General features: G+C 41.9%; 1 protein-coding gene across 1 annotated transcript in view; it reads left to right on the top strand.

Annotated features, from left to right (window-relative positions):
- COL4A4 (collagen type IV alpha 4 chain) overlaps nucleotides 1-27,643 on the top strand; it is a 123,015-nt gene that overhangs the window by 66,536 nt on the left and 28,836 nt on the right. Inside the window, exons 23-37 of the mRNA XM_058664296.1 lie at nucleotides 50-122; nucleotides 1,072-1,178; nucleotides 2,577-2,760; nucleotides 4,942-5,010; nucleotides 6,812-6,919; nucleotides 7,683-7,901; nucleotides 9,903-10,064; nucleotides 11,306-11,476; nucleotides 11,987-12,130; nucleotides 13,946-14,053; nucleotides 14,891-15,072; nucleotides 15,778-15,841; nucleotides 18,213-18,287; nucleotides 22,893-23,000; nucleotides 23,561-23,668. Of these exons, the coding sequence (XP_058520279.1) occupies nucleotides 50-122; nucleotides 1,072-1,178; nucleotides 2,577-2,760; nucleotides 4,942-5,010; nucleotides 6,812-6,919; nucleotides 7,683-7,901; nucleotides 9,903-10,064; nucleotides 11,306-11,476; nucleotides 11,987-12,130; nucleotides 13,946-14,053; nucleotides 14,891-15,072; nucleotides 15,778-15,841; nucleotides 18,213-18,287; nucleotides 22,893-23,000; nucleotides 23,561-23,668 (1,882 nt within the window). The remainder of the gene's footprint in view (nucleotides 1-49; nucleotides 123-1,071; nucleotides 1,179-2,576; nucleotides 2,761-4,941; nucleotides 5,011-6,811; nucleotides 6,920-7,682; nucleotides 7,902-9,902; nucleotides 10,065-11,305; nucleotides 11,477-11,986; nucleotides 12,131-13,945; nucleotides 14,054-14,890; nucleotides 15,073-15,777; nucleotides 15,842-18,212; nucleotides 18,288-22,892; nucleotides 23,001-23,560; nucleotides 23,669-27,643) is intronic.

Below are 27,643 nucleotides of genomic sequence, written 5' to 3'. Positions count from 1 at the left end.
TCTGACCCACTACAAGCAATCCAATTAGTTGCTCTGATTTTTCATCCAGGGACAGCCTGGCGCCTCTGGACCACCTGGCAGCAAAGGAGCAAAGGGCAACATGGTTGTACCAAGAGTTAAAGGTGAGTGTGATTCATCACTTAGCACTGTCATTTTATGAATGACATATAGGCCAATCTCTTGCTCTAATTCCCCCTGCGACTACAGATCAATTCTGTGTAACTTACAATTGTTGATTGCTTTAACAATATTCCATGTCCTTCCTAGAGTCCTATGAATATTGGGCTTCAACCTCATCTCTTATTTGAAAAGAGAAACGATCTTTTGGTCACAGGTTCAAACGACCCTGGGGATGAACCTGGGTTTGAAACACTAGCTGCTTTGACTTGCCTCAGGTTTACTCATTGCAATATAGTACCCTGTGTTAGTCAAGAATTCTTTGCTTGTAAGTGACAGAAACTCAGATTACAACAGTTTGGGAAAGAATTAATTTATTGACTCTACTAATCAAAATGAGATGTAGGATTTAGTCTGAGATAATTAGATTCAAGGCCTCTAATGGCAGCTGGAGACTCTCTTTACAGCTTTTGTATTTCCTCATGCTATTGACATTTTCTGATGCCGGGCTGGTTTTCTTTGAGCTGTGGAGTACACGCTTCCAGGCAACTGCAAGTTCTTGCATGCCTTTTTTCAGCTCCTCTTAGAAATGTAGTTTCAGATAAAATTGATTAGCTTATGGCAAGTGTGCACCTGTAGACCATTCTCGCATGGTGTTTAACATTCCACAGGCAGGAAGAGGAGAGTATGTGATTGGATTATCCTGGTGCCACCTCCTGGTTGGAATGGAGAAAAATCATTTACCAAACAGAAAGTCCATGGGTTTTGCAGTTGTCACTTTCCTGATCTGGCTATGGGTGTGAATAACTCTGGGCAATTGAGGTATGCAGAGGAAGAGTCGAGTCCAGGTCACAGAGTTGAGTCCAGGCTGTTGTCCCATTCCTGTTTCTCTTTTTTATTCTACCTCATCCCCTGCTGATGAAAGCATGACTAGTTATTGAACTCTATTTTAAGGGCACAAAGGAGAAAGAGGACCTGAAGGGCCACCAGGATTTCCAGGGCAAGATGGACCACATGGTTGGGATGGACTTGATGGAGAGAGGGGGACTCCGGGAGTCCCAGTATGTATAATTCTGTAATCCTTTTACTACAAAATTTTGTTTTCTTACATAGTCACATAAGTATCTGTTTTCTTTCTCTCAGTTTGCCAAGCTTCAACTTAGTGCAGTGTCAATGTCTTGCAAGTCAGTTGCCCTTGGCTCTCTGCTACCAAAAGATGATTTTTAACAACAAAGGTTACAGTTGATCCTATTCCAAAATGCATGCTACATCCATCAGCTTGCCAACCGTAATGTAGAAATATTGAGAGCTTTGAAAAAGGAAAGAACCAAATTCTGATTCTCAGGAACCCCTTCAGACAAAATGCATCTGAATAAGAGATGAGAGCTTAGCTACTGGGTTTGATGGCGATCTTGCTGGCTTTTTGGCTGATACCTAGTGTGGTAATGATTCTACTTCAGACATCATCTTAATTTATTCTTCCGGTTAGGAAACTAGAAAGCAGTGCCGCTGAGAGGAATTATCAATCAGATTCATCCAGTTGTGCAAAACTGAAATGTGTTTACAGATCAAATTGAGAGAGGAACTTCTAATTTACTCACAGGGTGTCCTCCTAGATTGATTAAACAATCCAGACAACATGTTTATCATAGATCACAAGACAGCTAGAAGTCCAGAAAACATGAACCTCAACTTGCCATCAGGGTAGTTGTCTGATATTCCTTGCATTTGAGAGCCCTTAAGCCATTCATTCAGTTGGGATGCAAGAGGTTGAGACCACACACAGCTGATGTGGGGGAAGCCCTGACATGACAACCACATTCCTGACAAGTCTGTTGTCTTCACAGCACAGCTTTGCATGACACACAAGGAACTTGCTAGTGATAGAAGCCACTACTCTCGGATACACCAGCAGAACTCCCCACTGACTTATAGCTCTGCCAGATCAGATGGCAAACAGGCATCCATCCATTGAACTATAAGTAGTGCTGCATAGGAATACTGGTGATGGTCTAGAACATTCACATGGTCTAGAACAGATCGACATTTAACTGAAGGTCAACATCTCATGCCTAAGGACAGAGGATTCACTGGCCCTCTGCCCACTACAATGGAGAGTGATAGAGTTTACCTATTCACATTCTTATATGAATGCAGGAAAGCAGGCTCAAATACTTAAGAAACAAACTGGGTTAGCAAGGCTATCCTCTCCCTTGATATATTTTATGATATTTGATGTTAGAGAGTCACTCTACCTAAATATACTCTCCTATCGTAGAAATGTATTACAAATATAAGACATTAAGAATCTGTTAAATGCTTTAAGTTTCATTTGCTACAGGAGAAATACTTACTGGAACTGTAGCCTTTTTTCTTCTTTCATGTTTGTATGTAATGATTGTTTTATGTTCATGGACTTTCAAAGAATGGTAATTGACTCATGAAATAAATATTCCCAGGGAGATCACGAAGATGCAGTCCCAGGAGATAAAGGGTTTCCTGGACCACCAGGCCCCCTGGGGAAAGCAGGCGCCATAGGACCTCCTGGCACAGGATTTCCTGGCCCACCAGGACAGAGAGGTCAACCAGGAGTTTCAGGCCACCCGGGTCTGAGGGGTCCTGTTGGCTTGAAGGGTCAGAAAGGTAATTTTGAATATGTTTGTGGTGGTTTTTGTGACAGGATGTTAAATGAAATCATAAAAGTTAAAGTAAGCCTATTCTGGTTAATGCTGTGTGATGATGTAACAGCTAAATTAAATTCCACTGTCACTGTTGAAGAATTGAATGTTTTCAAATAAATGAAATTTGCGTAGAGTAGTCAGTAGTTAAAACAGCTTCCTAAAATGGCAACGTATCTCTGTTGTTTCATTTGTTTGACATGCCAAAATTGGTTTTTATTAATTTTCTGGAATCAACTCACATAATCTATGTTAAAATTGCATATCTATTCACAGTATCTTTTTTCACAATCTCTTAAGTTAATGCTGTGCATTTTAGTTTTAAAAACATTTCAGTTTTAAAAACATTTACAAAACCATTACACACAAAAAATCATTTGTAAGCATTCTAGAAAAAAAAGTTTTAAGTATATCCATGCATGACAGTTATATTAATTGCAAATACTAAAGTGACTTTCAGGATTATAGCTAAAGTTTTTTAAGAAGATGGCAAAAAAGAGGTCCATTTAAGGTTTGTACTAGGTAAATATACCTTGGGCTTTGCTGTTCATTGTGAAGGTTTTTTTTAAGATTTCTTATTTTTATTACAAAGTCAGATATACAGAGAGGAGGAGAGACAGAGAGGAAGATCTTCCGTCTGATGATTCACTCCCCAAGTGAGTGCAATGGCCAGTGCTGTGCCGATCTGGAGCCAGGAGCCAGGAGCCAGGAACTTCCTCCAGGTCTCCCATATGCGGGTGCAAAATCCCAAAGCATTGGGCCGTCCTCGCCTGCTTTCTCAGGCCACAGATGGGGAGCTGGGTGAGAAGTGGAGCTGCTGGGATTAGAACCAGTGGCCATATGGGATCCCAGTGTGTTCAAGGCGAGGACTTCAGCCGCTAGGCCATGCTGCTGGGCCCTATTGTGAAGTTTTGGAATACTGCTTTGCCAGCACAGACAGACCAACACCTTAGTATTTGATAAGGTGTAAATTAATGGTGCAGGACCCAGCCACATGTAATGTTTTTATTCGCCTGCTATGTCTGAGATGAGAGTATATGAGGTAATACATTATGAACTATGAAGTCTGTTGAAACAATACATGAAAAGTGCATACTGCGAAAATATGCATGCATTTCAAATTTTTTCACACTAAAATAAACTTACCTTTTACAAACGTGTTTACAAGAAAAGCAGAAGGAAAATGGGGAAGAGGGAAGGAATAAAAGAGAGGGAGAGAGGTAAGGAGGCAAAGAGACAGATGCGTGAAGCACACACAATGCTGGTTCACTCCCCAGTGCCCAGAGAAGCCAGGCAAGGTGGTGCCAGGGCTAAGGCAGGAGCCTAGAACCCAGCCGGAGTCTCCCATGAATAGCAGAGACCTAAGCACTGAAGTCATGTCCCGTGGGCCATCCCCCACCCCCACCCCCAGGGAATGCATCATTAGAAAGCTGGAGCAAGCAAAGCCAGACCTGAAGCCTGGGCACTCTGGTGGGGCTCCTGGCATCCCAAGGGACCGTATTAACTACTGCCTTAAACTTCTACCTTAATAAACTTGCCCCTTAATTCCATCTTTTTTCCACAAATTTTTTGAAACCCTCTCATAGTATTTTTTATTATTAAAAAAAGAAACATTCAGCTTCTCGTGTAAGGAACAAAGCTTTGGAATCTTATTTTCCTCACCCACTGCAATGGGGGATGTTACTAAAATGCCAAGTGATAGGAAAGCGAGAGTGTCCTGTTGATACTCGTACCTAGGCCAGTCTGTTCCTGCACCAGGCCTTCCTTCATCCACACCAGGAGCTGTGACTTCTGATGTCCGTGCTGGATGCTGGCTGCTGTCTCACGGCTTGCCAAGGCTTCTGATTCCATTATCTAGTTAGCAGAAGGCCAATGCTTACATTATTTTTCAAGATTATTAAAATGGGTATTTCTCAGAATCGATATTTTCCTTATTTCCATTATATTTGTAGGCATTTTGACAGTTGAACATCAGATTTTTGAAAAGATCTAGAAATTTGATAGAAAAGCAGTCTGACTTGGGAGGAGCCTTTCGCTATTGGTTGTGTACAAGTTGAATGAAAGCATCTCAAGCAGGTTGTCTTTCAAAGTAACATCACCTTGATCTGTCAGTTATGTGAATATTGATTTCATTTTTTTGTTCCAGGTGACACAATTCTTTGTAACATCACTTACCCTGGTATGCCAGGCCTTCCGGGATTTGCTGGACCTCCAGGTAATAGCAATGATTACTTTGTTACACATTCCCCAAGTGAGAGAGTTGGAAGGATAGACAAAACAACAGCAAACCTTCAGATGGCTCCTTAGGCCATTTCCAGAAACACTGTGAGGTCTGAGGAACAATGACAGGAGGGGAAAACAGTATTTGTTGTAATTCATTGTTGGGTTTCTAGTGTGTAAGTATGAATATACTGCAGATAGCCTTTAAAAATCTCTGCAACAAAAATTCACCTTGATTTGAACACGTGTTAATTTCTTGCCACTCCAAAACTTTAAAACCATGTCTTTTTCTACCCCAGTGCTCCAAGAGTGAAAAATGAGCATTTGCTTACAGATAGTACATTACACTATAGTCAACTTCTGACCAGAAACATTATGAACAGTTCCCAATGCATCCATGTTCTTGTCTGTATTTCTTAAACCACTTCATTTGAATCAAACCCAATGTTATAAAAAGGGCTTTGCCTAATACTTTTAAAAAATTCTGGACCCGGTGCAGTGGGCTAGTGGCTTAAGTCTTTGACTTTCGCATGCCAGGATCCCATATGGGCTCCAGTTTGTATCCCAGCAGCCCCACTTCCCATCCAGCTCCCTGCTTGTGGCCTGGTAGAGCAGTCGAGGACAACTCAAAGCCTTGGGACCCTGCACCAGTGAGGCAAACCTAGAGGGGGCTCCAGGCTCCTGGCTTTGGATCAGCTCAGCTCCAGCAATTACGGCCTCTTGGAGAGTGAATCAGTGGACAGAAGATCTTCCTCTCTGTCTGCTCCTCCTCTTTAAAAAAAATGTCTTCAGGGTTTACTGATACTGATTCAGTATGAAGCAGTATTCTAGCTATTCAAGGAGACATTTCTTGTCCTCCGTAAACACAAAGCATTTACAGGCTGAGTGACCAGGGATTCTCTAGTGCCATCTGTCAGCAGCAGAGAGTTGTGTAACAACTCAAAATCTCAGTGAGTCACAACAAGTACTTCTTTTCTTTCTGATGGGTCATCAGATGGGTGGAGGATCAGCTGCTCTGAGGTGGCCTCTATTGGCTTAGTCCCTGGTCCCATGTTGCATTTGGGTCTGCAACACAACATGAAGACCCAGCTGCACCAGGTCACCTCACATCTTAGGTTGTATCATGGTCATTAACATCCATGGGTCAACAGCAAGTCACATGCCTTAGCCCAAGGTCAAAGGACAAGTAATCACTGTCCACTCTTCCCAAGGCAATGGCATTCTAATTTTATATCAAGAGAATGAAAGATTACTGGCTTACTGTGTGAATATTCATTTTACTTATTGGTGTCTTTCATGGTTGGTAGTTGTACTTTCTTTGAGATTTATGACTTTTAAAATCCTAAAAAGCACAGGAAATCACAGAGGTTGTGTTTGTTTGTTTGTTTTGTCTGTTGTTTAAACAGAAATTGCTTTTGGTCTTAAGTCTGGTGCTTTCTGGTCAGGTTAGGTTATAGACCTTACTGTAAGGATGAAGTAGGCATGCAGATTTGGGTTTGAGACTGAGTGAAGAAATGTTCCTCCAAGTGCATCTGAATGGTTGTGTGTGTGGTCTCAGAAGGAATCCTTCCTTGATGTGATTTCTCAGAAATGACCTTGGCAAAACAACTCTCTGACAAATTCTTACATACAGCGCATGCTCCTAATGTGATGTTGCAAACCAGAGAAGGGGAATATTGTTACTCCCATAGAGGGGGAATAATCTAAGAAGGCAACATGAGCTTTGTTTTTTCAATCTCATTTGTTCCCATTTGATTTGTGCTTAATTGAGGCTGGGTCTTACTGTTATTGCTTAGGTCTGAAGGGGTTCCCAGGGTCCCCAGGTGCTCCCGGGCCAAGGTGCTTGGATGGGCAGAAAGGCCAACGTGGCCAACCAGGAAGATCAGGAATACCAGGCCCACCTGGTAAGTGAAATGCCATTCTTGTTTTGGGACTACTTCTCAGGCACTTTGAAACATTCCAAACAAGGGACGATTTTCATTAGCAAATGTCCAAGAATCCCTGCATAATCAAGAAATTTTAAAAAATACTTTTTATTTACTTGAAAAGCAGAATGAGTGAGTGAGAAAGAGAGAAATAATGATACATATATAGAGTCCTGCCCCTCCTGATTTGTTCTTCAAATGCCCACTTTAGCCAGTGCTGGGCCAGGCCTTAGCTGGAAGCAAGAGGCTCCATCCAGGTTTCCTATGTAGGTGCTGGGGATGCTATCCTTTGCTACTGCTCAGCATTACATTAGCAAGAAACTGGAGCAGAAGCGGAGGCAAGACTTCAGTGCTGGAGGCAATACTCCACATTGGGGCATGGGCAAACTAAACAGAAGCTTACCTAACACACCACAACTCTCACCCCTTCTGCTGTGCTGTGGTAACTTGTAGGTGATGGTAGCTATATGCTTCCAAGTTTTGTTCTACCTTTAGTCTACCAAGTTCTTCAAACTGTTCGGTCCACACAAAATGATTGCTAGAGAATTTAAGCTTGATTGGGGAAGCATTTATTTATCTTTCTAAAAAAGGAAGCAAAGATAGCTAAGCTGTTCTGAACCTTAGTAATATTCCCACAACTTACAGAAACATGTTTTTCTCCAAGTTGTCATCTATACATCTGTATCTGTATACACATTCTGTACTTGCACATGTAGCAATCTAAACCATTGTTGTTATACAGGTTTCCGAGGGGACATGGGAGATCCAGGTTTTGGAGGTGAAAAGGGATCCTCTCCCGATGGGCTCCCAGGTCCTCCAGGTCTACCCGGAATGAATGGTCAGACAGGAATCCCAGGAGACCCCGCATTTGGTCACCCAGGACCCCCAGGGAACAGGGGTCTTCCAGGAGAACCAGGGACCAAAGGATCCAAAGGAGATCTGGGATGTCCTGGAGCTGAAGGTATGAGGCTTCAAGTGTCCTTGCGGTGTATGAAGCTAGCTCGGGTTTTGGAATAGGTCACTCAAGAATGTTCATCTTAACAGCTTCACAGGGCATAAAATTTTCCATCAAGCACCTTCTTTCAAATTCATGGGTACTGGTTACATCTTTTTTTTTTGAAGATTTATTTAGTTTGTGAAAGGCAGTTACAGAGACAGAGTGAGAGTTCTTCCATCTCCAAAAGGCCACAGTAGCAACTGGGCCAGAACGCAGCCAGGAGATGCACCCAGGTTTCCTACTTTGTCGTCAGCAACCAGCTCTTAGGCCCTCATCTGCTTCTTTCCCAGGGGCAGCAGTAGGGAGATGGATCAGAAGCAGGGTATCCCTGTGAACCGTCATTCATGGGATGCTGGCATGACAGATAATGGCTTCACCAGCTATGCCACAGGCCAGCCCTGGATGTCTGCCTGTGTGGGGTTCAGGGAAATACAGGACCACTGCAAAACATGAAGGACAGGGACTATGTGACCTGCTCACTGTCACTACCATATGACAGTGTCACTGTTATGGCCCTGTTGAAGGCAGGCAGCACAGGTTATAAGGGTCTGAGTAGCTCAGAGCTCAGAACAGTGTAGTTTGGGTTTAGGATCCTCTGTGATCCATTCCTTCGGGACCAGGGCCTGGCAGTCCGGATAACTGTGAGCCCCTTGGGTATTGGCAGTCAAGGTGGGGCACTCAAGCCCAACCTTTTCAAACAGTCTGGCTCTCTTCTAATAGCACACAGGCCAATATTTACCAGGTACCCAAGGCACCCACTAGCCTGTATGAGTACGGCTATCACTCTGTGTCCATTGACGTAACTTCTGCAAATTCAACCGACACTGGATCAAAATATTTTTTAAAAGAAATTGCACCTGTACTTAATGCATACAGACTTTTAAATTATTGGCTATTTCCATGGGATTTACATTATGCTAAATAGTGTAAGTAATTAAGAGATGATTTAAATTATATAGAAGAATTTGCACAGTTTGTATGCAAAGGCTAGAGCAACTAAAACCATTTGAGCATCCTCAGGTTCTGGACTCTGCAGTGGGTCCTGGTACCACAGCCTCATGGACACTGAGGGGCAGCTGAACAGGAAAAGCACAGGGGAAGAAAAAGCTAAGTCACTGGTTTTGCTCAAAGAGCATCCTGATAGCTTGTTAAGTCCAGATACATCCAGAGACACAACAACATGGGAAAAGACAAAACAATCAATCATTTGCAAGTCAATAAAAATAATTTTGGCCCAAGTAATCCCATGATTTTACTTGGAAAATGTACTAAGAGAAGTGCTAAGCAGAAGATAAAAGTTGTAGATAGTAAAATAGTCTTGGAGATTTTCATTATCAGAGAAACAGATGGAAAAAATATAGAGTTGGGTAACACACACACACAGAAATACTGTCGACATACTTGTAAAGATGATAATAAAATATCTATAGATTAACATGCATGTTGAATAATCCAATAATTGTGCAGAGTAATTGCAATTTTAAAAGTGTAAATATATGGACCAAAATACATCAAAAATGGAAAAATGAAATAGGTCCTTTGATTAAAATGTAAAATTAATTATGGGGGTATTAACTTTCCTTTTGAAGCTTATGAAACTGTCTCTGTAACAAGCTGGAATTTGAGCGTGTAAGTCATGAAATCTCTTAAAAATGTGGATTCTAACAGTACAAACTGGGTTTGTTGATATTGAGATTTGGTGTAAAGCTTTTTACAACATTAGAGGCTAATTAAAATCTGGCTTCTTATTTGCATAAGCAATTTTTTTGTAATCCATATAACCTTATCAAGGAATTTAGCAATTTGAGATGTTTTTCCACTTACCTGGAGCTCACTAGATGTATGATCCAGAGAATTAACTCATTAGAGCCCTGAGCCAGGATCCCCGTGTTTATTTCCAGGGTGGATACGCATGAACTCCTGGCTATAGGCCATGAATGTCATGGATGGTTTGTGTCATTTCAGGGGCTGCTGGCGCTCCAGGATTGCCAGGGCTAAAGGGTCCCAAGGGCAGAGAAGGTAGTGCTGGGTTTCCAGGGGTCCCAGGTCCACCTGGCCATTCCTGTGACAAAGGTGCTGCAGGGACTCCAGGGCTACCAGGGCTCCCCGGCGCTCCAGGAAACCCAGGTAAGTGTCCACTGGGAAGGGTCTGGAGCTTACTCCATCTGCAGATTAATGACGCACCTCTTGCTCTTTGCTGGATGCTGGCAGAAGCAGGAGTCCTGGGTCAGAGGCAAAGGACTTAGGGACCTGTGAGTTTCTTGTTGGTTTGTGTCATTTCCCCATGTTGTGTAAGTGCCCTGGGAGTTAGAGAAGTGGGGCTGGCTGGAGGCCATCTGTTCAATGGGTTGCTTTCTCTGAGAACAGTACTGAGGCTAGAAACCAGTACTTTACTGAAGCCTGCAAGAAATACTACCTGACACTTGGGGAGAGGCATTGTCATCTGTCCAATTTATTCACAAATATAACCTTGAGAAATAGCCCCACTGAAAACCATTAGGATCTTGCATTCCTGGCATATCCAGGAAAGTCATTGAGGAGTGAAAAAGACTTACAAAGACATGTCTCCTAGCACAAGGTGCTAAGAGACTGTCAGAACATGTGGGTTGTTCTTACAAAATGCTTTAGAGGGGGTGATTGAGAAACACAAAGGCATTTCTTGCAGTTCAGGAAGCTAGGATCAAGGGTCCAGAAAATCTGGGATCAGGTGCCTGATGATCAATTCCACATCTGAATCAGGAGGCAGAGGCAGGGTCGTGGGGGGAGGCACATGGAGACCATAGCAGGAGTTATTTCCGATATGATCTTTATTTCAGCGTTCAGATTGTTGACTCTGTTCTTTAAATAGGATTGCTTTTTATCCAAATATAGGGGTAAGGCCATTTGAAGTCAAAACAAAACAGCATTGGGGCAAAACTTGTCATTACAATTCTATCTCTAGTACCAACAATCCTACAGTTCCCTCATCATGGTTAACGGCCTGGCTGAGCCGCATTTGGCCAGAGCCTCAGCGAGCATTGAGAAAGTTTTCATTTGTTAGTTTTCCTTACTCAAGAGTAGATCCAAAGAAAAAGAAAATTTGTGCCCTCTCTTCTAGTTTTTTTTTGTTGTTTTGGTTGTTGTTAATTAAGAATATTCTTTAAAATCTGTATATACACAAAATGATCTCTTCTGAAAGCATCTAGAAAATATATGTACACTCAGGTGTAAAGTGACTATTGTTATTTTAGCCAATAAATAGCGTTTTGCTTATGGTTAATGGGCCATAGATACATAATTTAGGCTGCCATGAGGGCTTTTCCAGGCCGTGTAAAACCTGTGTTGTCTTCTCTCATCATTCTTACTGGTGGCACTGTGGTTTCTCTCAGGCATCCCAGGTTGGAAAGGGCCACGAGGAGATATGGGGCCTCCTGGACCAGCTGGAATGAAGGGCCTCCCCGGGTTTCCAGGCCGGCCAGGGGTAGATGGACCTCCAGGACCCCCAGGAATCCCAGGCCTTTTGGGGGAAGATGGATTACCTGGATTTCCAGGCCCAAAAGGTAGGTTGCACTTTTCCATTGTTTGCCCCATTTTATAAACCTAAACTCTTCCATCCAGTGAAGCCTGCCATGTGAGGCTGTACCTATGTGACTTACTTTTCCCTGTCCCCCTCATCTCATCCTCTGTATTATTTCCAATGGCAGCATGTTCTGGAATAAATACACACACACGGGGTCTGTGGGCGTGGGGACATCAGGACCCCTAAACCCTTCAAGGATGCCTGGTTTTCACTGATGGCCTAGGGTCAGGGTCATCCCCACATCAGTCGTTTTGCACCACGAATGTATCAGATCTCAGATATATCAGGGCCTACGCTGAAGGTCTACAGAGTGGAAAGGGATAGGGGAGTATATCTACTAAATATAGTTGACACCAGGTGTTAACTTTCAGCACAAACTCAGAGTTAAGTGCAACTTTGTACCTTTAAGTGCATGACAGGGAACACAGATAAAAGCCTTGTGCCAGCCTTGACAATGCTTTCCTAAAAATGTATGTTCTCATTTTATCAGGACCCCAAGGGCTGCCTGGTTTCAGAGGTTTCCCTGGAGAGAGAGGAAGGCCAGGACCAGAGGGAGAGCCAGGCAGAAAGGGAGAAATTGGAGAGAAGGGTTGGCCTGGTCGTCTGGGAGACCAGGGAGCAAGAGGTGCTAGAGGTGAGTGCACGTGACAGTAGGGAGATGCGATATGTGTGTTCAGTGCTGCCTCAGAGCCTGAGCACGTGAGCTCTGGGAAGGAATGGCGCTATTCTGCAGCGTGCATTCCTCATTCTTTTAATTTTGTGGTTTTGGTTTTAAAATTTTAAACAAATTTCATTATCCTTACCTCTTCATCTTATATGTGATGATAGTAGCTGCTTTAACTGTCCTGTTAGTAGAAAGTGAAAGTATTTCTTCTTCATTATTTTTAGCTCTTCAGCTTTCAGAGAGCTTGATCCTCTTTTAGGAGACACAGGCAAAGCCTCCATCCCCCAACCTCTGCTTCAATTGCTATGTAAAAGCTGATAATAAATATTTCAGGCTTTGCTGGTACTGTGGTCTCAGGCACAGCCACTCAGCTGGACCTCTGCAGCATGAAAGCAGCCACAAAGAGCAGAGGAATATGAAATTGAAATTCTCCACAGCTTTCTATTAACGAACACTGAAATCTGAATTTCCTATCATTTTCACATGAGATGAATTGTTTCGTGTTTTGAGAGGGGTGTGTGTGTGTGTGTGTGTGTGTGTGAGTTCAGCGCTTTGCAATGTTTCCTCCAGCCATGGAAAAGTATCAAAGCCAACCACAGCTCATGGTTGTTCACATGACAGCCCACGGGCTCTGGCCCTGGAGTTCTTATGTTCCAACCTCTGGACCAGTGGGGCTTGGCTGCACCATGAGCAGGGCTCCTGCCATGCTTCAGTCGAAGGATTGTCATAACTCTAAAACCAAAGCTTTCAAGACCACTGCGAGGTGCAGTGCCCAACCCAGCCGAGTGAGCCAAGTGCTCATATTGGTCTCAGCCCTGACCCTTGCTGGTGACTGCAACATTTCTTTTCCAGGGTTGAGAACAAATGGTTGGCGATTTTTAGAAACATTCTTGTCCTTAAAGCTCTTTGAGGAAATAGTGTTGTATTTAACTCTAATGATTTTTTCTTCTTAGTTGATTGATAATGTTTTTATTTTTATTTCGTTGTTTTGCTGACTTGTAAATTATTTATGTAGAATCAAGGAATCTGAGTCTTAGGTGTGTAGGGCAGTGATTTTTGGCATGCTAGAATGTTATACAATTATCGCACAAGACTTTAAAGACGGTGTTCATGCCAGTGATGTGCTAGCAAACTAGCGCTTTGGCTTTTTAAAAAAAATCACCCTGATTTTCATGTTTGATTGCCATAGTATGAATATCATCACCATAACATAACCACTACTGTCATCTATTCATAATAGACAATGGTTTAACAACTTGCTATAAAATCTTGAATTGTTCTCAATCATCTCTTGCCTGGTGTGAACCCCAACCTGTACCTGGTAAACTGGACAGTATAACAAACAGAACATGTTATACTCTTCCTACCTTTTAGATGTCTCTGTGTGGAGAGCTACATTAGGATAAGTGTCTAGCCTTTCAGAAACTAGAAATAGGTGAGCAATTCTGATTTTATGGATTAAAGATGAATTACTGTTTGCCACTGTTTTTCAAACCTGTCTCAACTCCTGAATTGGAGACTCCTTCAGTTGCACCTGGCAAACATTTCCTGAGCATTCACAGTAGACTCCCTGCCTGGTCAAGTGGTACATGTGCACCTGGGAGTGGAAGACGCACACCCCTTCCTTTAGATCAGCCGATGGTGTTACTACTGTGTGATCTGTAAATCTAAGCACAGCACAGGTGGCTGAACGAGGATTTCCGCACTGGGAGTGAAGGGCAGTCACCGAGGAATTTTGTGCGTGATACTTCTGTGTGTTTGGCTCTTGTGTGATGATTCCTTAAGGAGAGAGAGGACCTCCTGGAGATGAAGGAGAGATGGCTGTCATTTCCAAGAAGGGCAAGACCGGGGAACCTGGAGCTCCTGGAGATGTTGGATTACCAGGAGAAAGAGGTACACGCTTAAGGTTCTGAAGTATATCTCCTCTCCTACAGGTCCTTCAAGCAGACCATGTGTGGCAGCTTTCCCAATAATACTGAGATTAGGAAAGGTTGTTTTTATATATAAACAGACACTAATGAACTTTGGGGCACATTAGTATTTTTCCACGCTAAAGCTGAAGTTCATATGTATTTATAGATTTGGATGTTTCAAGCTAGGATCAACCTCCACATATATTTCAAATACTGGCTCCAGGGTTAAAGGACCTGTGTTCTTATAAGCTGCTGTTTAAGTTTATGTCTCAGTCATTTTCACTGGTTCCCTTAAGTGATTGTGTGTGTGAGTCACTTCAGCATCTTGTTAAAATATGGAATCTGGATGCAGGTCTGAGGTGGCCAGGGATCCTGGCATTTCAACAAGCATTACCATGCTTTCTGTTAGTTCTTGAGAATGTTAGCAATTACATATGTATTCTCTAATATTTAAAGTCCAGACATATCTCCATGAAATCTGGGTTCTTGTCTTTGCTCTCTAATCAGCTGTTAGGAATAAAATTATGTAGCTCTGATACGTCCTCATTTGTCAGGTGAATGTGCTGAAGCCAGCGATCATGCATCTGTCCTCCTGTGTCAGCACACAGTCAGGACTTTACAGTGAGACTACTGCACAGTCAGGAGTTTACAGGGAGAGTAATGAAACCAGAAACTACTAGGATGTGACTGGGGGCAAGAAGCAGGATCCCCCTGTCTCTGGCTTCCTCTCCTAAAAGTAGGACCAAGTCCCTCATCACGGCTGTTGGCTAGGCCAAGATTTCTGCCAAGAGGTTTGTAACATTCCCAACCTCATCAGGTGATAAAGGAAATTCCGGGATGCCTGGGAGAAGAGGAGAGCCGGGAAGACTCGGACCACCTGGATTCCATAGGGGTGAGCCTGGCAGAAACGGACAAGCAGGGTTGCCTGGGCCTCCTGGGCTTCCAGGCTCACCTGGGATGAGAGGAATCATTGGTTTTCCAGGATTTCCAGGTGACCAGGTAAGAGATTACTGTTGTGTTAGGGAAGAAATAGCAAAGTTCTTCTGCCCATAGGATACTCATAGTCTTCATTTACCAGAGTGTCATCATTGCCTTTCCGGTGGCTTTTAGAATGTAAAGGAATAACAGAACCCTTGAAAAGGCCCTAGTACAGCTGAACTTTCTGTCTAACATTCATACTTGGCTCCCCTAATACAGATGAGCAAGTCACAGAGCCTTCATACTTCAGTGTGCTCTGAAAAGCTCAACAGAGGCTTGCCAAGACCCCGGGTTTATCAAAATGAAAAATCATTGTGAAAGACCACCCAAATTCTGTGTTCTAATTTCTCCTATCCAATCTCAGATGTTACAGACTTTGCTGTAAACACATTTGTCTTAACAATCATGAGTAAAACACCCCTGAGTAGCCAGGATACATGAAATATAGTAGCCTATCTCTTTTGGAAAATTTATAATATATCTTTTATAATAATGTGGATTTTTAAAGTGTTTGGTGTGATTTGATTTCTCATAATATTAATGCCAAATTAGTCATCACAAACTTTAAATTCAAGTGTTGTGATAGCATTACTGTTTTGACTTTCTTTACTACACAGATGCTAAAAGCCAACTGGTTATATAAATTATTATTGGATCATATCACATATGTGCTGGTAGGGTTGGGAATATAATTTGAATTGATCTTCTCTTTCATTCCATTTGCAGGGTGAGCCAGGTTCTGCAGGTCCTCCTGGATTTTCAGGACTTGATGGCACAAGAGGACCTAAAGGTATGGTTTGGAACTGCTGTACCTCTTTGTCAAACTCAGAGTCCTGAGTGCTTGTAACCCTGAGAGTGAGCGCCTTTTGCGTGATTAACAAAATACATCAACTGTAACCCCTGAGCGGCTTTTCCTAAACTCCAGACCCAAACAGTTCATGCATCCTCACCTGGTCTAACTCCTCCGTGGGAATCCTTACAGCTATCCATAGAGTGACTACAGCCCCATTGGTCACACTCAGGTGCAAGGTGAGTAGGTCCACATTGGTGGACAATGTTCACTTTGGAGTCAGGGTCACTGCTCAGGATTCCGCAGGTACGGTGCTGGTTACAAGCATCCCAGGACACAGAGGCCAAATGCCCCCATGTGTTAAGATTTCATTTAAAAGTTCCCTAGCCAGATGCTGCTTAATACCGGGTTATTTTCAACATAAGCCAAAAGTAGGGAATTTTTTTTTCATTAGAGGATCTTATCATAGAAATCTGCTTTTTGGGTCATGTGGCCTCAATAACAACACCTCAACTGCACTGTTGTTCCAAGAAAGCAGCATGGGCATTCTGTGAGCAAGTGAAGTGGCTGTGTTCCAACAAAACTGTATTAGCAAAATAATCTTCACCAGACTTGGTCCTACAGACTTTTGTCCAGTTTATGACAAAAGCGATATTGCCTTGTAACAGAACTGACTACGTCAGGCTTTCAAAGAAGTCAAAATAGAAAGGCAACCAAAGATAAAACACTCTTAAGGCAAGGGAGGCTTCATTAATCTTTCATCCAGACAAAGCAGCAAACAAAATCAGGATATCTTAAATTGCAATGTTTGCATAAAACCTCTAAGTTTTTGCTCTCTTGGTATGCCATTGGAGTAATGGTTGCTTCAAATCTACTTTAAAATGATGTACTTTTTAAATTCTAGCCCTAAGCTCAGTATCTGTGAACTCACAGGTTGAATGTGTAGTTACACTTTCAATTTTAATTATGTAATATTAAACAAAATTGGATGTTTTACCCTAAGTCTTCTTACTTGCCAGCATGATCTGTGCTTGACACTTGCAGAGATGCCCTATAAATAGTGTGATAACCACCATAAAAAACACAAACTATGCTTAGTTACTCAGAAAGGATTACTAACATCTCTACTTCTGAAACACTTATAAACAGGGACATTTTCATTTTGGATTTTGATATTTTATAGCTTCAGAATTTAGAACCTATTCCAACTCTACTTTTCTGTAAATATATGATAGTGGCTTTACCTCTCTTACATTTCTTCCGTACTAGTGTTGAGCCAAATTTGCTATGAACTGAAATGCCTTCAAGGTGTTGGAGGGACAAGTTGGACTGATGAAACCCACAGAGAGGAGCACCACTGAAGAAAGTTGGACTTTAGACAGTCCAGAGTTTCTCACTTTTCTTCATGTTCTGCTTTTTGTTTTGTTTTTTATTTTCTTGACTACCATCTGGCTTCATCGGTCTCTATCTGATATACTTTCTGAATATTTCTGAGTGTTTGGCTTATAATCCAACATGTTCTGTATCAGGGCAATTCATGATAATCCCTTTGATTTCAGGCCCAATAGCCAAAGATATCAAATTTTCGCTTGTTCATTCTCAGCTCTTCATGGAAGTCTGGCTAACTTAGGATACACCCGAGTTCTATCCCTCCAGCAGTTGGCCATGATTAGGAATTGGGAAAGATGCTTCCACAAGGCAGGAATGGGACCCTTCAGAAGAGAGCCTCAGTGGGAAAATGCTGTAAAATCTGCCCACCTCCTCTTATTCTCTTGTAGCCCCAGCATTGCTCTGCTCTTTCTGTTTGCTCCATTTTCAGTGAACTTCTTGAAACTGGCTTCCAGCCATCCTGGAGGTCTCTGTGTGTGGCTGTCTCCTACGGTGTTAACTGACTCTTGCAACAATGGCAACCCCATCTTTAGTGGCCTTGCAATGTGTTGTCCCCTGCAAGGTTATCAGGAAAGTGTGTTCTTAAGGTTTTGTTTTTATAAGAACACCAGGCTGGGCCCCATCATAGGAGAGCTTGAAACGGAAGGGAATCAGTGGACATGGTGAAAATTTGTTTTTGTCTCTAAAACATTAGAGTATCATCACTCAATGCTAATGAGTTGTGTAAGAAGAAATCTGGATTTGAAATACAAACTTGTTGAGACTTACAGTTTATTGTACTGGTTGTAAAGTATAAAATGTGTACAGATTTTAAATCCTGTCTTTTGTACTCTGTTCTTGTTTAGAAGAAATAATATTTTTTTGATGTTCTGAAGTATTGAAGATAGACCATGAGGAAAAACATCATGAAGATCTTAAGTGACTTATATAAGAGCAAGTCAAATTTTATTAGATAATGTTCTATGCATTTTATCTCTTACAGGAAGCAAAGGCGATCCTGCCAGTCTGTTTGGTCCACCTGGTCCAAAGGGGGAGCCAGGTAGCCCTGGGTATCAAGGTATACTTACCTAATTCTCTATTTAAAGTTTAAGAATGATTTAGCTTGAAAGGTGCAACAAGCACATTTGTCCCTCTAGCTGGCAGTGACAGTATCAATATTTTATTCCCCCTTTGCTAACTATGACGCCCATCAAAAGGATTCTGGATAAACATTGTCGTAACATTCTGGACCTAGACACCAGGAATACAAATCGGAGATTCCTAGTGTTTTCTACCATGATTCATGCAAACTGAAGATGTTGACAGAAATTCACTCTTCTGCGCATGCAAAGACTTTTCACAAAGTCCAAAATGATTGTTGCAAGCCATGAAAGTTAGGACTATTTTGCAACCTTTTACGATGAACAGACAATAGCACTCACACCAGCAATCACAGGTCACAGTCCAGACCTTCCCTTCCTCCTGAGAATGCTAGTGAGGTGTGCCTGTGAGGAGCTACCACTGAGTTTACTCCAAACCCAACCCAGCACTACTAAACCAAACCTAAAACGTTGTCACCATTAGAAGCACTCAGAACAATGATACTTCAGCAGTAACACTTAACAGGGAATACGTAAGAACAGATTGTGACCTCCTCAAGGAAGTCTTGTCCACAGTTGAGGCTGTGCTAGCTGCTTGAGATGACACCCCTCGGGCCTGGTACCGTGGCCTACTGGCTGAAGTCCTTGCCTTGAATGCACCCAGGATCCCTTATGGGCGTCAGTTTGATCCCGGCAGCCCCGCTTCCCATCCAGCTCCCTGCTTGTGGCCTGGGAAAGCAGTCGAGGACAGCCCAAAGCTTTGGGACACTGCAATCACGTGGGGGACCCCGAAGAGCTCCTGGCTCCTGGCTTTGGATTGGCACAGCACCAGCCAGAGTGGTCCCTTGGGGAGTGAGTCATTGGATGGAAGATATTTCTCTCTGTCTCTACTCCTTTCTTTATATCTGACTTTCCAATAAAAATAAATAAGTCTTAAAAAAAAAAGACACACCTCAGAAGGGAAGCACCATGCTTTACACAGCCTCTGCTCAGGGGTTCACGGAGAAGTGGGAAATGAAGCAAACAGAGCATCATTTGCGTTCAACTCTGTTGCATTGTATGGGTTCACACTCATATAGATTTCCCTTTCAAAAAATATTGGGAGAATATAAATTCACTTTCCTGGTCCTTTTGAAAGCATACAGCAGTATTTCAAATATGCGTATCTTTTAGGGAATTTGACTTTTCAGGATTTATCTTAAGTCAATAAATCAGACAAATGTACCCAGACACACACCCCTGGGGATTTCCACTGAACAGACAGAATATATGCACATTCTCAGAGTCAGGGGCGAATAAGTTAGGAACCAGCTTATAAACCAGATGTGTATGTAGATGGGGCTTTTGTCAATCAAAAGACTTCAAATTTCGTGCATTATTTTAAAATTCTCTTCAGCAATGAACGCTTTTCTTTTCATGTAACAGAAAAAATACAGAACTATTACAGAAGCTTTTGTCTTTATCTGATTTTATCAGAAATTGCACCCACACATGCATCTCTCCCACCTTCTTTCCCACCCTTTTACAGATGGGTCTTTTGCCTCTGTTGGGGGCAAATACACGTAGGTTACATAATACTGTAACTAAAACATATAAGTGAAGTGTATGTTTGCTAAGGAAATCAGTGTACAGGTTAGCATTATGTGAGGAGTGATGGAGAGAAAAGGGGTGGCTGGAAGTCACTCTCTACTGCTCTGGGTCTATGATCTGGGGCAGTTTGAGTATCTTCTCAGCTATAAACTGGTCACACACAGATTATAGGATTTGGATTTCTCAGAGGATCCAGAGAGATGCTTCCAAAGAAATTCATAACTAAAAATTACTATACAAGTAGAAACTATAATTATCATCTTCTACACTTACGGTATTTGTATGTAAACTCTGAATACAGTAAGATTTTATAAACCCAAAATAGTCCAATAAGTGGGACCCTTAAAGTCATCTGTAATCAAATGTTTTTTTTTTTTTCTTTTACACTTGGGCTGAATTTTCCAGAAAATTTTCTCTAGCCTAATTTGCCCAGTATCCTGTGGTTTTTATAATTTAAATTGCTTAAATTTCTGTAATTTTGTTTTTAAGATTTACTGTATTTTGGAAGTCAGAAAGAGAGGGAGAGATCTTCCATCTTCTGGTTCACTCTCTACAAGGTCATAACGTCTAGGCCAAAGCCAGGAGCCAAGAGCCTCATCCAGGTCTCCCATATGGGTATCAAGGACCCAAACACTTGGGCCATCTTCTGCTACCTTTCCCAGGCTATCAACAAGTTGCTGGGTCTGAAGCAGAGTAGCTGGGTCTCCAACTGGTGTTCACATGGAATGCCGATGTTTTTGCCTGTGGTGGCTTAACTTACGACAGGCATCGAAAGGCAGGCCCCAGAACTTGTAAATTACATATTGTTCACTAACAGAGTTTACCTAAATCCCCTACTTCTGCAGCACGCTTAATTGAATTAGAAAGAGCTCAGTGAAATGGCATAGATCTGCCACTTGCTTCAGTTTGACATGACTGTGTGGAGCTAAGTCCCTTCTCCTTTCAATCCTTTCCAATTTCCCCTGGGCTGCTCCCCATCTCCAGAGCAAAAAAGTGAACTTAGAAGTTCTATAAACTCAAGGACCAATAAGCAGTAGTTTTCATTTGGAGATGAAAACAATGTTGCCTTACCTTACTGCAGCCATGTTTTCAGGATAAATAAGATTACACAATGACATCAACTGCTGTTAAATTTAGTCAGGGAACATAGCCTTGTATTAGATATACCAGCCAACTACAGATTGAAAAATATTGAGTCGATATTGAATATATGCAGACTTTCTGTTTTAGCCATTGTTTTCCAAACAACATAGTGACACAACTATTTACACAGCACCTACTTTGTGCTAGAAATTATAAGTAATCTAGAGGTGATTTAAGGCATATTGGAAGGTATATGAAAGTTATATGCAAATTTAACACCATTTTATATGAAAAGTTTTGTTTGCAAGGGAGAATCCTGGAACAAGCCTCCCATGGATACGGAGGGACAGTCTTACTTGCAGATTCAATCACCGATTTTCTGCGTGGACTGTTGGTATCTCCTGTAAACATGAATTAATCATCTCATCTAGTGATTGAAAAAATGTAATTTATAGTGTTTGAAATATCATTTTATCCTTACCAAAATTTGACAAAAAGCCAACCAATTGAGCAGGTCCTCAGAAAGAACACAGTATGTCCTGGGGATTGTGACCACGTACCTGTTGGGGTAGATGTGGCAGTGTAACACGGGGCAACACTTAGTCTAAGCCACTGGCCACTGGCATCAACAACCAATGTGGGAGAAGACCAGAGCACTACTGAACTGCTGCTGTCAGCATGTCACTGACATGAGAAAGGGACTGCTTTGGATGGTTAAAAATATAAAAAGACATATCCTGTCCCGACCTGCAGGACAAAACGCTCAAACCCTGAGGGTGGACTGGGAATGCCTGGCTGGTAGCCCCGGGCTGCTGGCCCAAGAAACACACGGACACTCGTACTTGGTGGAAAAGAGTGCCTCTCTCTTTATTTTTACTCCTCATGTATATAACCTTCTTCTCCGGGAGGGGGAGAAGGGAGGGGTTTCCTGGGAGTAATTATCTTCACTGAAGCAGGGAAGGAACTAATCAGCTATATTGAAACAGGGGAGGAACTAATTATTTGAACAGGAACAAGGGTGGAGGTTCTATTCTGCTTGCTCTACAGAGGATGTTTTGGCCTAATATCCTGCTTGCTGTAGCCCTGCTTGCAGGCTTTTGCAATGCAACAGGCTGTCAGGTAGGCCAAGTCTAAGGCCCATAAGTCTGTGGCTCCTAACAATATCCAGTAGATATGTGTGATTCTAGAAAGGGACTTGGTTGCGGTTGTTCAACTCTGAAGGATGCCGAGAGGACAATTGGGGCAATTCAAGAATTGGACAAACATAAGGTGATATTAAAGTTGTTCTTAATTTTCTTCAGTGTAACATTTTGGCAGCACATAAAAATGTTCCTATTTTTCAGAATTACTCTGTGAAATAAAGGTGGAATTCCACAGTAGCTATTATTTATCCTAAAATACATAAACATTTAAAAATGCATTTAAAAGAATTAGATTAGTAAACTCCTAGAAATTCTTTTAGAAAATTATTTAAGAAAAAGTTGGCTAAGGATATATAAAAATTATTGTATATAACGGTAAAGAGTTAGAAATAACTTGAGTGGCCCATAGGAAGAGAAAATTAAAAGTAACTGATTAAAATATGAACTAGCCACTTCAACATGGTAATTAAAACACCATGACACACTTGGAAAATTAGTTATGATTCAATGCTAATTACAGAAATCAGAATATAAAATGTAGGATAGTATTTACACATTTGTGTACACATAGTAACTTGTGTTAAGGTAGCAGGATTAGGGGTCTTTTGTTTTTAATACTTAATATTTTCTTCCAACTCAGTGGACACTTTTTAAATATAAGAGAATAGGACTAGAAAATAAAACCAGGGTTAACTCTTACAGCTTGGTAGATCTGCTGTCTCTAGGAGCAATCCCAACTACTCAAATATTTGATCCTTCCTTTTGTAGGACATTCTGGAGTTCCAGGAGAGCAGGGTTTGCCTGGTGTTCAAGGATACAGAGGACCACCTGGAAGGCCAGGGTTACCTGGCATTTTGGGATCATCTGGGTATCCAGGTAATTGATAGGAAGTCGGAGAACTCCTGAGCACTCCTGCATCGCTTGGTGTGTTGGAAAGAGCCAGTCTTCATGTAGACTCAACTTTAGCTTGATTCTGCCACTTCATAGATCCGACACTCTGCGTTGCACAGGGTGGGTGAAAGCGGAGATTGCCCTGTGAAGTGCCAGGCACAGCGCCAGGTGGACAGTGAAGGCCCTGCTGAGGGAGGACTGGCTAGTCTTCTCCATCCCGCTTGCCACTCAGGATGCTGTGTGTGCTTGCTATTCTCCTGAGGCGAACACTGCATTCACAGCATGCTATTGTAATGGACATTTTTTCTGTTGACTCAGAAGAAAAGGGAGCTCTGTAATTGATAGCTTCCTTCATTTTGCAGTACATTACCTTCTTCTGAAGTTGTAAAGTGTATTCCCTCCTAACTCTCCCCAGTTAAAGTTTAGGAAGAAAAAACAGTAAAATAATGTTTCTACTTACCTGTGCATTAAGACTGTAGATGACTCTCCCAGTGAGTGTAATTCCTCATCAACTGCGTATCTGCAAACCTTCCTGCTGTCCTCAGGTGGCCAGGGAATACCTGGGCTGCAGGGACTTCCAGGAGAAATGGGGGACCCTGGACCAAGAGGCCTCGTGGGCGACCCAGGGATACCAGGACCTCCAGGAATGAAAGGTGAGTTGACATGATGCCTGAACTATCAACATACTGAGGGTACTGTAGGTGATCATGTCACCCTCTCCCATTGAGGCTGCCACTTCCTGCCTTTTCTTCCTCACCCTGGAGCTGTTGGTAGCTGCTGTTGGTATCTTTCTTCTCTTTGTTACCTCACACTAAAGGTACTCATATATTCTGACTTGCTCATACCGAGAGCATCTGGAATGTGAGTGTTACCATCTCCATCCTGAGGGCATTTATCTAGAGATTTTTTTTTATGATATCAAAGCCTATTTTATTAAGGTCCTAGATACAGTGTTAAATGCAGGGTGCACTGTTTTCAAGAAAACAAATGGCATTTCTGTCTCTATGCAGCTGATAACCTGGTAAGAGAAACACATATTTAAAAATATATGTGTGAATAAATACATGTTTACTGATTGCAACATGTGGAAGGATGAGAAGAATGAGGTGCCATGGACAAAGGGTACCTAGAATTCATCATTTCTCTTGGATAAATTTTTCCTTAGTTGAATCTTTTAAAATTTGCTTTAAAAGTAATAGTGGTTATAAGTCTAGTTATTTTATATATATTTTTATATATATATAAATATATATAAATATATATAAATATATAAATAAATATATAAATATATAAATATATAAATATAAATATATTTATATATTTATATATTTATATATTATATTATATAGATTATATATTATATTATATATATTATATATATTTATATATTCATATATTTTATATATATTTATATATATATAAATATATATATAAATATATATAAATATATAAATATAAATATATAAATATATATATAAATATATAAGTATATATATTTATATATATTTTTATATATATTTTATATATATATATATAAATAAAACAATACTTAAGAAAACTTATGGAAAAAGAACAGGTAACTTTTTAGTTCAAAAAGATGTAAAACCATTCAATTGAATATAATACTTGTTACTAACTAATTTTTATTCCCTCTTACTCACTCATGGTATATGTCTCATTTCAATCCATTTCTTTCATTTTGGAAGAGTATTCTCTGTCTGTGGGTACTTTGTGTAGTGATACCATGTTTGTTAAATACTTTTATCCCCAAATAGGATATGATTTTTTTTTAAGATTTATTCATTTTTATTGGAAAGCTGGATATACAGAGAGGAGGAGAGACAGAGAGGAAGATCTTCCGTCCGATGATTCATTCCCCAAGTGAGCCGCAACGTCCGGTGTGCACCGATCCGAAGCCGGGAACCAGGAACCTCCTCCGGGTCTCCCACGCGGGTGCAGGGTCCCAAAGCTTTGGGCCGTCCTCGACTGCTTTCCCAGGCCACAAGCAGGGAGCTGGATGGGAAGTGGAGCTGCCGGGATTAGAACCGGCACCCATATGGGATCCCGGGGCTTTCAAGGCGAGGACTTTAGCCGCTAGGCCACGCCGGGCCCGATATGATGTTTTAAAAAGCAAAATGTATATATGTCCTTGGTGCTCACAAATAAATTAGTGGATAGTATCATAAATTAATAAACAGACATCTAGAAGGATGAACAACTGAGCTAGGAGCTGTGAGGTTGCAAGCCTTTGGCTTCCAACAACTGAAGGTTCAAGTCGTATTTGGTAGGTTCCTATAGCTGGGTTTGCTGTCGTCTTCCCTGTCCTGCCACATACTTCCTGCTCACCATAGCACTTAGGTGCTAATTTCTGTTAAAAGGGAAAGCACCTACTTTCAGAAGAGTTGGAAGCTCGTTTTTCTGCGTTTCTTTTATTTTCTGAAAGTCCAATTACTATTTTTGACACATTTCCCAGCATGCTGCAGAATGGTCCATCTGCAGAGGGAAGGCATTTGCTCTGAAGACCGAGTTGCCCGACACATGTCTTTTTTTTTTTTTAGAGATTTTATTATTATTGGAAAGCCGAATATACAGAGAGGAGGAGAGACAGAGAGGAAGATCTTCCGTCCGATGATTCACTCCCCAAGTGAGCCGCAACGGCCGGTGCGCGCCAATCCGATGCCGGGAACCAGGAACCTCCTCCGGGTCTCCCACGTGGGTGCAGGGTCCCAAAGCTTTGGGCCGTCCTCAACTGCTTTCCCAGGCCACAAGCAGGGAGCTGGATGGGAAGTGGAGCTTCCAGGATTAGAACCGGCGCCCTTATGGGATCCCGGGGCTTTCAAGGCGAGGACTTTAGCTGCTAGGCCATGCCGCCAGGCCCCACATGTCTTGAGGGGCAACGTTCCCATCACAGGGCAACTTTGCAGAGTCCTCCATCTTCAATGACATTGTTGCTAATATGAAATGTAGTGAATGTGATAAGTTAGGTTTCAAGAAGAATGATCATCTGTAATTTTACTGGATTTCACTGGTGGTTCTGATCATTGCGGATCCCTGGCCAGCCCCACAGCTCTAACTGGGCATTGGCACCCTTGTGTATGGAAGCTGAAGCTCGTGAAGATCCAGCAGAAAAAAACTGTGACTCAGTCATCCTGCATTCCATTCCCTCCTAGCCTTTCAGTTTGCTGAAACAAGTAAGGGTTTTCAGGGCTATGACGCCGTAACGCCATCCGAAATAATGAGCCTCCTGTTAAAATTGTTGATTCCTTTTTTGCCATGAAATAGTTTGCATTTATCACATGCCTTTAGTATGATGTAGTATTGAAAACATAACAGCTAATGAGTGTGATCTACCAAAAACTACTCAAAAAGTTAATCACATTCTGATTTCGTGCTGCAGAGGATTGAGCTTATTAAGAAGAGAAGGTAGGGAATAAACCCACAATCTCAATTGCATGCTAATTCTGTGCTATGGAGGACTGAGCTTATTAAGAAGAGAAAAGTAGGGAAGTGACTGTATAGACCCACGTGTTCTACCAGAACTATACACTGCAGTGGGGCTTCCTGACCATTAAGTGACACTGTTTCACCACAAACAGCTCAGTATTAGAAAAAACAACCCAACAATGAAATGCATTCCTAAAAATTAAAACATCTACAATGTAAATCTAGTGTTGCAGTTTGTCATGCTGATATAAAAATGAACTACACTCCAGCAGAAACACTTTGAACTGAGAAACCAAATAGTTGATGTCTGCTCTAAGTCAGGGGAACTTGGTTATCTTGTTTGAACAAACCAGCTGCTGAACTCCAAGCTGTTTGCTCTGCTAGCACTGGCCTTATGGTTCTGAGTCCTGCTTGTGTTCAATCAGATTTAAACTTTAACTTAGAACATGTGTTAAAAATGACTTGGATAGGGTCTGGCAGCGTGGCCTAGCAGTTAAAGTCCTCGCCTTGAAAGCCCCGGGATCCCATATGGGCGCCGGTTCTAATCCCGGCAGCTCCACTTCCCATCCAGCTCCCCGCCTGTGGCCTGGGAAAGCAGTTGAGGACGGCCCAAAGCTTTGGGACCCTGCACCCGCGTGGGAGACCCGGAAGAGGTTCCTGGTTCCCGGCATCGGATTGGTGCGCACTGGCCGTTGTGGCTCACTTGGGGAGTGAATCATTGGACGGAAGATCTTCCTCTCTCTCCTCCTCTCTGTATATCTGACTTTGTAATAAAAAAACAAATCTTTAAAAAAAATGACTTGGATACTATATATAAGTCTTTACATACTTATGCCCTCTCAAAGGAGAATCCTCAATTTCTAGCTGGGCATTCATGTGACTAAAATGATGGAAATCTAAAGAAAATTGTCTGTCTCATGACAGTAGGGTGAAAAATATGACTTGGATATCTTGACATGTGACAAGACTTCTAAGAAAAAAGCACCTTGTATGTCTTGTATCAGAAATGAAATGGCATGTGCCTCGGAGCTATGAAAATCATGGAAATGTTCTCCCCCTTTTTACAACTAGATTGTTCCCCTCCTGCCCCACTCCCAAAGTACTCACCACACTGGATGTAATTGCTTGGATTGTCTGTCTCGCGCTGTGCATTGTCTTGTCAGCACCTGACATGACATACATTT

This window comes from Ochotona princeps, chromosome 5, assembly GCF_030435755.1.
Source record: "Ochotona princeps isolate mOchPri1 chromosome 5, mOchPri1.hap1, whole genome shotgun sequence".
Lineage (NCBI taxonomy): Eukaryota > Metazoa > Chordata > Mammalia > Lagomorpha > Ochotonidae > Ochotona > Ochotona princeps.
The sequence above is the reverse complement of the archived record's forward strand: the minus strand, read 5'-3'. Positions and strand labels throughout refer to the sequence as shown.